The 16,357-nt window shown below is 41.0% G+C and overlaps 1 protein-coding gene across 2 annotated transcripts in view; it reads right to left on the bottom strand.

Moving 5' to 3' along the window:
- The window catches only part of pcnx4 (pecanex 4), a 19,320-nt gene extending 2,963 nt beyond the window's left edge, over positions 1-16,357 (bottom strand). The window contains exons 1-10 of one of the 2 annotated variants that reach the window (XM_088354307.1): positions 16,197-16,357; positions 12,506-13,297; positions 12,253-12,432; positions 11,217-11,758; positions 11,030-11,130; positions 10,770-10,892; positions 8,984-9,344; positions 7,478-7,581; positions 4,705-4,996; positions 849-1,662 (exon numbers count right to left, since the gene is read on the bottom strand). In XM_088354307.1, the coding sequence (XP_088210433.1) occupies positions 849-1,662; positions 4,705-4,996; positions 7,478-7,581; positions 8,984-9,344; positions 10,770-10,892; positions 11,030-11,130; positions 11,217-11,758; positions 12,253-12,432; positions 12,506-13,203 (3,215 nt within the window). In that variant the 5' untranslated portion in view covers positions 13,204-13,297; positions 16,197-16,357. Of the gene's footprint in view, positions 1-848; positions 1,663-4,704; positions 4,997-7,477; positions 7,582-8,983; positions 9,345-10,769; positions 10,893-11,029; positions 11,131-11,216; positions 11,759-12,252; positions 12,433-12,505; positions 13,298-15,259; positions 15,634-16,196 lie in introns of those variants that run through there. The other variant, XM_088354306.1, reaches the window with a different exon arrangement.

Genomic DNA, 16,357 nt, shown 5'->3' with positions numbered 1-16,357 from the left:
ATACCCAAAAAGCAAAAATACATTTACCATCGTATAAGAAAGCATTTCAAAATATAGTTGAGGGTCGAGAAATTAGGATTTATTATTAGATAACATGAGCTTCACCTAAAGGAAGCTGACATAATTGTCCGCTATCTTACCGCACTGATTCCTAAAACCTCAAAAGGGCTGGGCAAGGAAATGAGGAATAAATGGTGCCCTTTGTCAGATTGTTGCCTTTGTAGTTTGAAATATTCCTTGTGCTTTTTAGAGCTTGTTTCCGTTGCACTACACCATACAGCAACATCTAGTGGATAAATAATACACACGTTCTTGTTAAGTGAATAAAGTAAAAAATACTTATACTAATACTTATTTTAGAACATTTCTCTCAATTTTCGCATCGTAACCACACAGGTTCAGGGCTAAAAAGTTTTACAATAATTTGATCATGATAATTAATAGAGCTGTACGGAATTTGAAACTTTTTTACTTTCCAATGCGATCACCTGGCTTATGTTATCATTAAAGCCCCAGTCAGCTGGTTTATGATGCGGGTGTAAGTATGTGCATTCCTTAGGACGCGCTTTTTTAATCTTTCTTGGGGTTTGGGTTGGTGTTTGGAATCTACTTGAAACAGGCCCTTTTCTTACTTTCAACACTTTCATGCTACACTAACAACTATAACGAGAAAAAAAAATCCAGCAGGGATAAGCATGATGTCACTCTAACACTCCGCCCAACCATTATACCTAATGTGTTCTGACCCAAACAGCTTTAGGCGCAAAGGAAAAGAAAGTATTAGCGTCCTTTGAACTCAGTTGGGGATTTTTGGATAAAAAAGCTAAAGCAATACTGCAAACAGTTACCTGAAAGCCCGAAGTGCGAGTTGATAAAGTTCTTTGCTGGAGGACAGCCACTCAAGGCCCTCCGTCCAGGGTACGTCTCCGCAGTAAAGCCTGTAGATATAACTGGGGCTGGTGAAGGTGGACTCTGCACCGAGCGCCACCAGGCATGACAGCGCCACCTGAGCATGGAGGTCCTTCAAAGTTTCGTCTTCCTTCAGAGCTTTGGTCATGTCCTCGGAGGAGTCGCTTTGCACCACAGGTCCAAACTGGCCCATGGCGAACCTGTACCAGTCCTCAGGATATACCGCCCTGAGCTGCAGCAGCCTGCTCGGTAACAAAGGTGCCGCTCTCCATCCAGTAGGCAGGTTGAACACTTCCGATTGAGGGCAGCTGAACATCAGCTGGCGGAGCGAGCCGGGGCTCTCTTTGAAAATCTCCGTATTGTGACCCTTGTCCGCTGCCGGCATCCCGATGCCGAGTCCTAAAGGCTGTAAAGGCTGCAGGGCGGAGAGGGCCATGTTTTCAAAAAGACTGTCCATCTCGACAGACCCCGGAAGAGAACCACCCGTATGTAACATGGTGTGTCCAGATTGGGCCTCGGCCGTTACCAAAGCGACCGTCCTCCTGGCAGTCTGCGGGCCGAAAAGATCGTCCTCATCCGACCAGTCGGCAAAGGACGTCGTGCTCGAGCTGTCCTGCCGAAATCGAAGAGAAGACACTTTGGATTCCACCACCACGGCCTCGTGCGGCGGGTTGCACGTGGTCTGCGCCTGCTGGGAAGACTGCGACTTGCGACCGCTGATTGCTGTCCCTTCTTCGCAGCTCCACATGGACCCTTCAAAGGTATTTGCAAACAGAATGTTTTCAATTAGACAGTGTTCCTCCCCACAATTGTGCAAATATGTTGCAAAAGATTCCACGCGCTGGGGGACTCGAAAAATTCACTCTCAAAGTTGAGAGATTCGGCTTGTTTTCTCTAGAGCTGCAACATCATTGAAGGAACACATCACTTTAAAAATAGCAACTCCCATTAACACAAAATGTGAGGCCAGCTCTGAAACAAACAGCAATTGTGTAGTGAACAGCATTGCATACCACTCATTTCTGCTTGGAGAAACTGGAACTTTGCTTATTCTTAGGGTTAGTACTCCTTTTTCTTGGCAAATTTCAAGCACTTTCTCAGTACCATTAAAAGAATGAATCCCGTGTGAATGAGGAATTTGTAGATCGACAAAAATATCAGCGATTTACATGTGTAATTTTTTATCCTGCATATGTATTTATCAAGACATGATTTTTAGAGCTTGAGTAATCAGTGAATATAGTTGTGGATCTGAACTATAAACATGTACATATTTTTTAGGTAACTCTCTCCCCATATAGGTGTTGGGTAAACATGACAGTAATTCATAGCTTACATTTTCAGTTGCAAGAAGTTCTTCTCATTACAATTTACTACTGGGAAACGCTACCTTTATATTTTGCACAGCCAATAAATAATGTCCATCATTGATCCGTAATTTTTGCACTAATAACATTTCCTCGTACCATGTTTAGGTGTAACATGCACCTGTCTACTTGGGCAGGACCTGAAAGATGCAATGACTTTACATAGAACAATACCATACAAACTAATGCCAGCTGCCATTAATCACAAGGGAAGAAATGCAACGGCAAAGCAAAGGCACTAGAAAGCAGTTTCTGCATCATGTTTAGCTAGACCTGTTAAGAAACATGGAAACTGTTTCCAGCATTTACAAGCACTTCACCCAAAATTCGAGCTCTGTTTAAACACGAGATTAAAATACAAGCATTTTCGAGGATTTAAAGCCCCCGTACAAATCCTGTACCCTTTCGCTGGGGGCCTTGTGACTGTTTTGTCCGAGTTGTGTGCTTCAACCTCCACACGCTGCTATTACAGTGTGCGTCCCTTGTTTTCCTTTGTCTCCTTTTTGGTTTTACAGTTGTAGATTTTCGTTTGTGTTTTTTCGCCGCGTGGGTCGCAGTTGGTGTAATTTTGTCCGGCGAGCTCCCCATAAATGTCCGGGCTCCCGAGGGCTTTCCCGTTTTATTTTCTTTCATTTGGCGCTCTTTGCCTGCCCACTGTGTGTTGTTTGGCCGTCTAGCCTGGCGGTAGCGGCGGTTTTGCCTTGTTCCTCAGTTTACTCCCGGCCAGAGTTCTACCAAAACATCCTACCCTGTTAAGATGTCCGTAGGCGGGCGGATCTATCAGCAACTGTGTTTTCTTTGTAACCAAGTAAAACCAGGAACACTAAGACTTAAAATGATAGAAAACAGAATTTTTACTGATGATGAAATACGTTTGGCATGAATAAATACACTTTACCGTCATTAACAAATACCATGCTAAAAAGCTACTACAGAAAAACAATCCCAGCTTAAAAGCTACATCGGAAGACTGTATTTTGAAGTAGTGAAAGATTCAAATAAGTCAATCTTAAATACTCACTGCTTTCAAATGATTGTATCATCGCTCTCAAAGGCACATATGATAAATAAGATGAAAACTTGCACATTTACTGAATGCGTGTGCATAAACACTGGGAATTGGTAGAAAGTCTAGATGGGTAGGATGGTATTCTAGACCACCGGCTTTGCGTTTATTACCGGAGTCGTTGTCGCTGTTGTTTACCGGTTAGCCTGGATGCTCACTAAAGCCACTTTTTCACTACACGGTTCTGGCCTTCCTCGCCCCGCCCGATTTCTTCCGGCCTCTCCCCAGGAATCTTTTCCATTATAGGTCGGTGCTGCGTCTTGACGTCATTTCACCGTCACATTTGGCGCGGATCTTGGGCGCGAACCAGGAGCACACTCTCACTCAGATAAGTCTCAATGGATGAACGTGCAGCAGAGCTATTAATGTACTTGGTACACTTAGTGTGGCTGTTTTTTGTAAAAAGACATGAGAGGCATATACATTTGGAAGCAGCAAGGTGAAAGACGTTTGCGACAGGGTTGCAGTTGCGGGAATAGAAGCGGCCGGGCTCCCAGGGACTGAGAACCTGTTACTTTTTAATAATGGAAAACCAACTCGGGAGAGGCGAGTTGGGTCAGAACTGTGTGATAGAAAAGGAGCATAAGTGCTTTTTGGATGGCCATGCTCGCATTTTTCCCGCGGCGGCCTTTTGCTGGTCGGTCCAGGTTAGCTCCCTGATGGCGGCTAGCCGTGTGTTATTTTTGCCGGTTAGCCCCTTTTTGGCTGTACCATTACATCCACCTGCAACACAACGTCTAGGCATTCTTCACAAAAACTACTTTCAAACTAACTTTGCTCAAAACACTCGTAATCTCTTTGATTGATTAACACGTAGAACAATGTGACAACCGGCAGTGCAGGTATCCTCCAATGATGTCACAGATCAGGATGACAGAGACAAGACATTCTGTCCTCAAAATGCATCCATCCATCTATCTGCACCGCTTATCCTCAGTAGGGTCGCGGGGGTGCTGGAGCCCATCCCAGCTATCTTCGGGCAGTGGCAGGGGACACCCTGAACTGGTTGCAAGCCAGTCGCAGGGCACACAGGGACAGACAATTCGCTCGCTCATTCACACCTAGGGACAATTTGGACCGCCCAATTGCATGTTTTTGGAATGTGGGAGGAAACCGAAGTGCCCGAAAGAAACCCACGCAAGCACGGGGAGAACATGCAAACTCTGCACAGGAAGGTTGGCAGCTGGATTTGAACCCATGACCTCAGAACTGTGCTGCACACGCGCTAACCATCGCGCCGCCATGCTCAAAATGCATTATCTCGGAAAAGAATTGGAATATATAGATGAAATATGAAAAGATTTTGTGCAAAAACCGCGAACCATTTCTTCACATTTGGCATCTCTAAGAATTTGGGAATACCTTTGTGCTTTTTAACGCAGTAACGCAGGAGCAGCCACACCAGGGCTTTCAGGAAGTCGTCCTGAAGCTTCCGCAGGTTGTCGTGCGAGTCGATGATGCCCGACAGGACGTTCCGGGCGTCCGAGTAGACGCGTACCGCCAATGCCGCGCATGGCGTTAGCGCGTTGGCCCAGTGCGGGTTCAAACCTTGCGTCAAACCGAGACGCTCCGGCCTTTCGAACGCAGCCTCGAAGACCTCGTCCACCCTGCGAGCCTCCACCGTGTGGCATGATGTCTCCTGTAGCTCCAAACCCTGAGGATAAAAGCCACGGTTAGGTCACTAACGGCGGGAATGTCAGGCATTCTATCTTATGCAGATCACAACTATCAGGGTTTGTGTGATATGTGGCCTTTTTCAAGATATATTTGCAGATATGGTCCAATGAAATTATCGGTTGTGCTTTTGTGGCCGTTATACGAGTAAGAATGACAAATCAGATGTATAGAAAATTCTAAACATGGGTTTCCTCCGGGCACTCCGGTTTCCTCCCACATTCCAAAAACATGCATGTCAGGTGAATTGGCCGGTCCAAATTGTCCCTAGGTGTGATTGAGCGAGTGAGTTGTCTGTCCCCGTGTGCCCTGCGATTGGCCGGCAACCAGTTCAGGGTGTCCCCTGCCCACTGTCCGATGATTGCTGGGATGGGCTCCAGCACCCCCGCGACCCTACTGAGGATAAGCGGTGTAGCTAATGAGATGAGATTAGGCAATTTTAAAGGGGAAAACATTTTTAATATATATTGGTTATTGCCTATTTATCTTAACATTCCTTTAGCTAATTTTCTCTTTTAAGTCTTTATTACTTGTTTGTTTTCAGTTAAGACTATACCAGTTTCAGTGAAAATGATGCCATTGTGTTTTCCTGGAAATGTCATGTATTGAAAGTACTAAGACAGATATCAGTGCTTTAACTGGAAACGGTCAAAAGAGTGATATTTAATAAGATGGACGAGTACCTATAACAAGTACCTGTATGAGTCCAGATAAAGCCTTGTTTTAAGGAATTGGTACTCATGTCGCCAATATCAACCTATAAAATCATTAGCATTTTTTGCCCTTAATTCCTTGTCATTTTAACTAAAACTATTGTTTAGGGATTTATAGTACTGTAATCCATCACTATAAGGTGCTTTACTTTCTAAGGTTTTGTTACTTCACGGATTTGCATCGCGCAATGTGTTCTGCATTCTGATTGGCTTAATATTATTTGATGGTACATTGGTTATTTGTAAAAACAAAAAAGTTTATAGAGTACTTGTGTTTGTTGAACAAATGCTTAAGCTTGCAAAATAGTTTATTCTTTGATTTCAATGTATAATATAGTATCTAATTGTATAATAATTGTAAAAAGAAGAGGTTTATACTAGACAGACTTGGCCTATCACGGGTTCATTTTGGAACCAGGTATAAAATGGATTTTTAGGGAGAGTAAAGGGTTTTTTGTATTAGGGGTATAAATATTTGCTATAATTACTTGAGAAACAAGTATCAGTCTGATAAGAAATAGTATGTAACATTCCTAGAACTACATCACCCCATAATTGCTATGCATTTAATGGATGCCTTCGTGTGAATGTCTTCAAAATAAATTTGTGGTTAAACCATGTAAATGTAGTTAAAAGAAATATTGACTTATTTTTTGGAAATTTCGTAAATATCAAGATGAAAAAAAATCCCAAATTGTTATCCATGCGGTTCATGTAAATGGTCTGCATTTTTATAGCGCTTTTAAAGTCAATGAAGACCTCCCAAAGCGCTTTACGATGCACTTCACACTTTTTCCTTTTACACACTAACTTAGTGATTTTCAACCACTGTGCCGCGAGAGGTCGTCAGGTGTGCCGTGAGAAATTATCCAATGTCACTTTTTAAAATCTTAACTTTTATAAAACATTTATGTATCATTTTCTGCAAAAATGATGTCATTGTCAAGTGTCTGTACTGTAAAAACTGGGGGTATTAAAAATAATATTGTAATTAAACATACTCTTCAGTGTCATTTTATAACATTTTTGGTTCATGGTGTGCTGCAAAATTTTTCTAATGTAAAAAACATGCCCTGGCTCAAAAAAGGTTGAAAAACACTGCACTAACTAGCCGGTAGCAACATCAGCCATGCAAAGCCTGCTATCGTGGGCATTAAGGATTCAGTGTCTTGCCCAAAGACACTTCCACATATAACACGGAGGAGTTGGGAATCGAACCTGCGACATCTTGATCCCAAGACAAACGCTTTAACTCCTGAGCTAATGCCGGCAATAATAATGAGTTAAACAACTCAAAATCAGAAAGTTTGTCACTGCAGTGACATTAAATTCTCCCAAATGTATGTTTTGGTGGACAAAAATGTTTCTGTGAAACGTCAAGAAAAAAATTGTCTTTTTCACATGACAGTGACAATATGTTGTATTTACGATCTGATACTATTTTCTATTTAGAATTGTACATTTCCAAATGCTGTAGGATATACAAAAGGTATCTGCGTATATGACAGATCATATCATTTTAAATACTTGGGTGGGATATATTTTTCTCTGTTCTAGGAGGAATACTATTGCAATGTGCGAAATATGGTGATATTCACTCACCCCAAACCCCTTTTTAACAATTGAAATGCAGTAAATAACATTTTCAATTATGTCAATGTGATTGCAAAACCTTTTTTTCCAATTAAAACTATCTTGAAGTTCAACATAAAAGGCTGATCACTGAATGGTCACTGCAGAGTATGTACCTTTATATTGACAGTGCAGTAGCCGTATCCTCGCTCCAAAATCATAATCCAAACCATGCGGTCCTGAAAGCGACCAAGAAAGTGAGAGCCTGGTGCTAAGGAGCCTGCGGATGGAACACATAATCACCATCACAATTTGAAACAGAACAAAAATAAAAAACAAAAAAAACCCAAAACGATCGAACAAAATGTTAATATCCCTCCTCTTACAAATTCTCAGAAAATGATTCATCGCTCCTTTGCCTGCCCTTGAATTTCCGTGAGCAGATTGTGAGCATTCATGTTTGGGAGTCTTTTGTTTTAGGTGGCTCAAGGATAATGTCACGTCCCGTGAAAACATGTCAGAACGTGATGGGAAGTGACATGAGGAGGGGGACTCCTTTACTGCTCGCTGCACACCCTCAAGTGTGAACAAAGCTTTGGATTTTTTGCACTGGACTATGAGCATCCAGTGCTTGCACTTGCTTAGAGCCTACAAGAAAGAATATTTCCTTCTGCCGTCTCATGAGAGAGGAAGGAACCAAATCCAGACAAAAACATGGAATTTAGTGCCCTTTGAATTTCACTCGTCTGTGTGAATTTCTTAACATTACTAAAGGCAATAATAGATTCTTTCTAGAATTTGACACGCTCCCCTTCAAACTGTCACAAGATCTAACACTAGATAGAAATAAAAAATGATGTCATAAATGTAATAATGCACAAATATTTTACGTATTATATTAATTGTGTGGTTAATTGATATCTCCCATATTAGAAATACCTTCACCGAATCCCCAAAATATTGGCCAATTGGCAGATAACTTTTGTCTTATTTTGGACATTTTGTTATTGCCTGTATTTCATGTTGATGAGGTCTGTGTAATGTCTGAGGTTTCCCTTGCAAGATCCATTGTAGCCTGGTAATCTACAGGGGGGATTACCTCATGTGAGCCACCTTCTCAAGGTTTTAGAGTTTTTTTCTTGCCCTCATATAGGTCTCAGATCAGATCATGTCATGGTGGTCTGTGCAGCCCTTTGTGACTTTTTGTGATTAAGGTCTCTACAAATAAACATGATTTGACTTGACTTGTTGAATTTAACTGTATTGTCAGCTAGGACTTTTTTTGTAAAATAAAAACAAATAATAATTAAAATTAAAGCCTATTTTTTTCAATTTTACCTTAAAAATTTAAGTACTATTTTCCTTATTCTACAATATTTACAAAAAAATTTATTTTTTACTATGCAACCATACTTTTAAATAGAATTCTTAAAATAAGCAGAATTTTGTGCCATGCCAGATATTTGTTATTTTACTATCACGTCAACTTGTTTTTTAAGTAAATAATTTAGGTATGAGTTTTTTTAATTGATTTTAAAGTTGTTTTCGAATTTAAAAATATTTTTGAAATTGTCTGACATTTTTCTCATTTTGCTGAAGACTAAACACCATCTTTGATGGATAGTATTTACTGGCGTAAAACATTTAAAAAAAAAGAATAAAGGACATGCTTGATAACTAACCCAGGGACCCTCTGGCAAATGCCATCCTTAGGGCAGTAGCAAGACTTCCGCTCATTTGCTGGTAGAAGATAGAGTCCGGGCACGGACAGGCAGTTCCAACGGGCCCCGGCCAACTGCGCTGAGGTCTGGGGAAGGCCACCAAGAAGATGGGGAGTGTGAAGAGGGGAAGCAGAGGGGCCGAGAGCAGGGCTGAAAGTGTGACTACGGCCAGGAGCATCGGGCAAAGGGAAGCGTTGACCGCCAGGAGGGTTCCAGCTGACTGCCGCCGCTGCTTTTTCTCGGTCCAGGATGTCACCAACACGGTGAGAGTGAATTTCAGCTTGGCCAGGAACTGGCTTAGGCGATCCATCAGGAGCCCAACCTATGAAAGTCATGTTTGATCACTGGTTGCGTGCATTTCTCCTTCCTTAATTTTCATACATTAATCGCTCAGTCTGGATATGAAGGCCATGTGAGCATTTGCCTTGTAGTGACTTTTTAAAAGACTTTAGAGAATATTGATTCATTTAAATTATTTTGAATCTCAGTCCAAATATATATATAGTTATAATGAAGGTGGCCATTATTTTTGGTGTCTTTGAAAAGTTAAAAGGAGAATATTTTCTCCATAAAGCATGTGTTAACAATACCCAACTGATTTCAAAGAGGCCTTATAATACCCATACACCAAGATGAAAATTGTATATAGAGAAAACACTTTTGGGAGGATTGTGAATAAGAAACCCTTTATTTTGGAAAACAATATTTATATCAAATTAAATATAAATAGAGGGTGTTTTTTTTTTTTTCATTAAATGCCTCCTGTTTCCAGTAGTTTTTCAAAGATTATTCTTTGTCGGATTTATTTTGAACCAACATATAATTTGTTTATAGTGTGTGTGGCTGGTAACTACTGATTGTTAAAATTGTAAACATTTTTGTTATTTAAATAAAAGATGACATTTTTAGGGTCATATTACACAATTTTCTTGACAACAAAAGTAATAGTAATTACTGTAGTAATAGTAGTAATGAGGATGCTCGATACCACTTTATTTAGACTGATACTGATGAGTCCTTAATACTTAAGTACTCTGAAACTTTGTACCATCCTTAAAAAAAGAGCACAATTGCAAATTTCCTAACGTTTAAATAAAAAAATTAAAATATGGATCCCGTATTTGTATACAACCAACACATTTTCTAAATACCGTACCACACATTTTTTTTTTTTTAAACTGCAATACATGCATTTAATTCCTAAATACTCAAGTACCTCTAATGATTATAAGGCGTTTGAGGCTCTTGTCATGCGGTCCTCTTTAATGTCAATTTATGTAGTAACCAGGACCATGCCCAGTTTTCTTAAATGAATTCTCTGAACTGTTGTCTGACCTAGTAACCTATGTGAATACCAGCTCAGTAGCCTAGATGGTAAGGCGCCCGCTTTGAGACTGGGAGGTCGGTGGTTCGCGCCCCGGCCGAGTCATTCCTAAGACTTAAAAAGTGGTCGGCGGCGCCCTCTGTTGGCTGCGGCTGCATCGGCTCGCTACAACGGGTCAGGTGCAATCGACATTTCGTTCTGTGTACATTGTTACACAGAATGACAATACAAGGAAATTATTATTATTATTATTATTATGAAGACAAAATAATAATCATGGAGGACTTTAACATTCATATGAACTCCGCGCTCAGTTCACTTACTGTTGCGTTTCGGTCTGAGTATCCATACCAACACTGATACCTGGTATCGACAATACTTCTCTACATCTCTAGGATCAAGTCATACAACACATGTTCTCACCAGTAGTAGTTGAACTCCTGTGCCAAGTTCGTCCCAGCCAGGCAGCTTGTTATTTCCGGCTACAAGGCGCACAATGACAACCACCACCACTTGCAGTAAAGCCTCCTCTGAGCTCTGCCATGCCTGAGAAAAAAAACATGCTTCAAAATTCATGTTGACCACACAAAAATGAGAGGGAAAAAGAAACGCTGTATGTTAGCTTTTGTTTGAACAACATATTTGCGCTTATCAAAAAATCAATATCTATTCTGTGCGCCTACCACTCTGAAGGCTCGTGCAAATCCCACACTGAGAGGAACCCCGTGGAGCTGCTGCAGGGATTCGTCCATTGACAGGAAGGCAATCAATGCAAATGGAGAAACTGGAAACACATGCACACAAACCGTTACACTGTCGTTAATCCCTTAGCTTTACAATGTAAAACAGTCGATTTCACCATGATCTCACCAAGATTGAGAAGGACTCTTCTGATGGCCGCCGCTACAAATAAGCCTCGGTTTTTCTGTTTGAAAGTCTGCACACTGGACATGCCTTTTGGGTACACCGGATTAAGGAATAAGCCAGCACATAGGTAGGCCCCTTGGATCTCTCTCAGAAGCCAGCAGAGGGAGAAAAGGACCAGTAGCAGGTAGCTGACAGGAGCTTGGGGTCCCTTGACTAAACTGTGAGACTGAGCCTGATTGTGGAAGTGATGCAACAGGCCCGTTTCCGCCACGGCCGCCAACAACACTCCCACGTAGAATGCCACTTCACCGCAGCCTAGGCTCCAGCCAAAAGTGTTGGAAAGCGGCGGGGGTGGCGACCTTGCGCTGCGGAGGCCCAAGTCCCTGCGCTCGGTCCTTGGGGCCCGGCAGAGTGCCCCGACTTGGCTGAGGTCCAAACTCAGCAGAAAGCCAGCGGCGGTGGAGAAGAGGACCACTCCCAGTGTTGAAGGGATGAAATAATTTGACACGGCCACGCCGGTCGAGGCGACAAACATCAAAAGCAGCCTAAGAAATGAGCACACACACAAGCAAGTGAATTTAAAACGTTTTTTTAAGTGCTACTTAATACAGTGGTCAAATAATAGACACTGTCCCTTTAATAAACGCTAGTGTGTACAGATGTGTGCACCCAGTGATATGAGTGAGAAGGGAAGTAGAGGGGTTTAGAAGTGGAAAATTGTGCAGGAATTCCAACTGACATCTGATTGGTGAAAAACACCACATTGGCTGTGTTTCTAGTGAGGAATTGGCGTTTTAAAATGCACAATAGTTGCAAATGCTTTGTTTGGATGAATATGCATCATGAAATCAATATGTTTCACACAAAACTACAACAACGTACGTTCAATGAGATCATTGTGTCTGAAGTAGGGAAAGTAGAAATCCTTTTTTTAATGCTATGTAAATCGTGGATTTTGCACCCTTTGCATGTTTCTGAAATACATTGCACGATGATAAAACGGAGTTGATTGTCCTGTGAGTGATACTCAAACACAAACCTGAAGTTGCTGGACATAGGGGAACCTCCTAATCCAAACACCAGCACCTGCTCCATTCCCCAGAGAAAAAAAGCATCCAAAGGAGGTAGTATACCAAGAGCCCACAGCAGAGGTAGGAAAAGAAAAAGCACATGAAGGACCTGACTGGCAAGTTGGAGTTCCGGAACTGGGCCGGATAACCTAAAAACGGCCAAGTACAGCATAATGTGAACAATAGATTTGAGTGCATCAATGCAGCTAACTTGTTACTCACCTGTCCGTCAGGTCCACAACAATGAAAATAAAAATATAAAGCGGTCGGGTGAGCGGGGTAATCTCATAAGTGTCCTGTGCCTGGAAAGTGGCAGTCTCTGTAGCGGTGTTGACGACCAGGGAATATTCAGCTATGCACAGAGTCACCCAACTCAGGATAAAAACCACCAGGGACACGCTAATGCTGCCATATAGAGAGGTCAGTCTGCCAAGTAGCACATACCAAGTCCCAAATCCACACAACAGCCCTGCCATTAAGGTGTGGATCACCACATTCAGGCCGAATCGCTTCCCGGGGGCAATGAATCGAACAGTTTCAGGGCTGACACAGTGAGTAAATTCAACTTCTTCTTCATCCACCAAGGTGTTGGGTGCCCTGATTCTCTCCACGGCGCCGCTGCGTCTTCCGGCATACAACGCCGCAGCCTGGACGCCCCCTGCCGCGGCGAACATCAGTGCACCGGCAAGCACGGCGCCGTGCACTTCCTTGAGAAGTTGCCACTGGCAGAGCAGCGTGCCAACACCACCGAACAACCATGGCGTCAGGAAAAGGAGGGCCTGATTGACATAGACGTACGGCGGGGCCCAGTAGCCCAACTTGAAGCGCGGACCCCCCAATACCGTTTGGGGGAAGCGCTTCCAGAAGAACTCCTGCTTGTACTCATTGAGAAGGGGCACATCAGGCCCCATTCTGACCATTCCCGAACGGGTGGCAGGTCATCTCCATGCAGCTGATGAATGGGCTGGTCTCAACGTTCCCATGTTGGGAAGAGGTGACGAATCACGCTTTCAACTAGGAAAAGGACACATAGAATGTCATGTATGAAACTAAATCCACATCATGGTCTGGAGTTGTTAGATTTTCTTTTCATTTACATTTACTTATAATCCAAACCTACTTTTACCACACATACAACATGAACTATAACACACCATATTTCTTTATTATAAGAGGCAAAGGATTTTAAGACACACTCGCAAAAATAGCCGCATAGAATTAAAACTACCGCAAGAGCTACAATTTTTATTTCTGTATAACCGGTCCACATTTTATACACTTACACTATATAATAGTGGAATGGTTGATCAGTACAAACATTTTTGCCTACTAGAAATTGCAAAACATTACATGCAATGGTATTTGAACCCGGGTCATGGCGGTGTGAGCGCCAAAACCTAACATGGCGCCCCCCTGAGCTCAGTTAACGTGCCTGCAGATCTGTCCTGAAAATAGCTGGGTCACTGTAATTTTCTAGCCAAATTATTTTTTTTTTTATTAGTTAGGTCTATTAAACCCTACTTCCAATAACTAACATAGTAATAACATAGTTACAAGTGATAACAGGATACTGGGTACCCTTTGCTTTAATTAGTAACAAAAAGAAGCTCTCAGCTTGAAAAAGGTGGGAGACCCCTACACTAGACCACTAGTGATACAGATGACATAATAAAAGTATATATACCACAGCCATATCCCCCTAGTGGGAGGTGGCTAGAGTCATTTCTGACTCTTTTTGGGAGATTGATTCAGAGGAGGGGATTCCCAGCCCCCTCGCTATACAGTATTTTATCTTATTGTCACACTATTTTTTATTGTCCAGAAACAAATGTTAAAGAATGGATAAAGCAGAGAGTTGTCCTAAAAGTAGTCGTTACCTAGAGTTTAAGTATCTCACCACAGCGTCTTGGGTTCGATTTCCTTTGCATACGATGTTTTGCAAAAATGGTCAGTAATGTTTTTCAATTGATCAATCATTGCACAAATGCAGTAGTGTAGCATTAAACCTCGTGGAGTATCGCATACGTATAAAAATTGTATGCATTACCAATCCTCTTAGCCGTATTTTGGGGTATATAAGATGCGTTAAGATAGATAGATAGATAGATAGATAGATACTTTATTCATCCCCGAAGGGAAATTCACTTTTCCAGCAGTATCCCTAAGCTGAGAACAATGGAAAATAACTGAGAACAATCGAAAATAACACGGGAGTTAAGTTATAAGGAGCACTTTCAAATTTCTAGGACATGTTTTTAGTGCCTCCTAATGATAAAAAAAAGTTGTTTAGATAATATGGATTTGAATAATAAGCAAAAATACATTAAATTTTTAATTACTCGTAAGTCTGAAATTTGTATTTATTTTACACAACAAGAGGGTCACATTAAGAGAGCTGACACGATTGTCTGCCCTCTTGCTGCTACAGATACTCTCAAATAAAGTTCATCGTGGAAGGCTAGGGGAAAAATGAGAAGAAAAAATGGCACAGTGCGTTCTCTGCGTTTCCGTAGTTTGCATTCTTCCTTGTGCTTTGTAGTACTCTTTTTAAGTTGCACTACACAATACAGCGACATCGAATGGTGAGATATTACACACTGTGACTTTAAATAAAAACACAGTTTTGATCTATTAGTGACAATATGACAATAAATCAACCTGTGTATTAGATTACTGTGAAGTATATTCATGTATAAAATGCATTACTTTGGAAAACATAGATTACTTAATGTAATTTTATCTGTATAGCAACAGCCATTGCATTGCCGAAACAGAGCGCACACACACACAGCAGAAGCGTAGTTTTTTAAGGTTAGGTTTAATTCAAATACTAATTTTATAAAACAAAAAAAAATATTTCAGTTTATTTCCCCAGTGTGTTTTTGTTAGCTGTATTGTTAGCTTGACTATTAGCTTGATGTCACAGACATACGTGGCATAAAAGCGTATTACGATGTTCGAGAGGGGGAATCTTACCTTGACACCCGGAATCCACAGAGAAGAGCAAAATTCAATTTGGTTTTTGATAAAATTAACAATAATGTCGCCAGAACCGCGGATATGGTTAGCATTAGCCGTTAGCCAGATGCTAAAAGCAGGCATCACCGATAACAACGCACACACGAGCTAAGAGCCAATAAACGTGAAGGGAAGGATGCTCCTAGCTCTCTGATTGGACGTAAACGTATACAGCCCCGCCTTCCTTCACAGCCTCACCAAAACATCAAGCCTCCTAGAAGTTTTTTTATAAAAAAATATGAAAACTCACAAATAACACAACTAAGTTTTCAGTATAATCATATTTGTATTTTAACGTTTGTAAACATGTATAAAGTATTGGGTGGGGTATCACGGCGACGCGTGCTGAGCACGTCTTTCTGATTGTGTGATGCACATTAGCGTTTATGCATTTTACACACAAAAAACTTAAAAGGACATTTGCGTAAACGTTTTATGATAATAAAGACAAAGACATTTCCATTTTAGCAGTATCGTGTGATTTATGTTGTTAAAGACACCCCTATTCTATTTCTAATTGATGATTTAGTGTAAATGCATTCTTAATATGTACATTGATGTGCATACAATGTTTCACAACGTTGATATTAATGACAATAGACACACTTCTAATTCTAATTAATATAACCCAGCACTGGCTCCAATGTGCTTATTTGACACCAAAAGATGTATCCTAATAGTCTTTTTTTGTTCTTTTTTATTTTTTTGTTACATGTTTATCCCGGAGAGCCACGTCTAATCTCGTTGTAAACAATGTTTACATTAACACAATTCTAATTGTAAAGGTAAAATGTTCAGAATTTTGATGGTACCGTATTTTCTAAATCTTTGATTTGTTTTCTTTATGATAAAAAGACAACTTTCTTTTTAAAAATATTTTTCAAAATGACTTTACCTCGAAAGAAGGATCATGAAGTGATCTCCTAAATGGCCACAATATGAACAAAAGTAAAAACAAAAATCTGCTGAAAAGGAGAGTAAACGTCTGTTATTCTGCGTTGTGCTTAAAGGGTGGTTCATTCGAGACTGCTTTCTATTGTTATCTTCGGAGAAAAA

This window comes from Urocampus carinirostris, chromosome 15 (assembly GCF_059441175.1).
Source record: "Urocampus carinirostris isolate Australia breed hairy pipefish chromosome 15, RoL_Ucar_1.0, whole genome shotgun sequence".
NCBI lineage: Eukaryota > Metazoa > Chordata > Actinopteri > Syngnathiformes > Syngnathidae > Urocampus > Urocampus carinirostris.
This window is presented reverse-complemented; position numbering and strand designations above follow the sequence as displayed.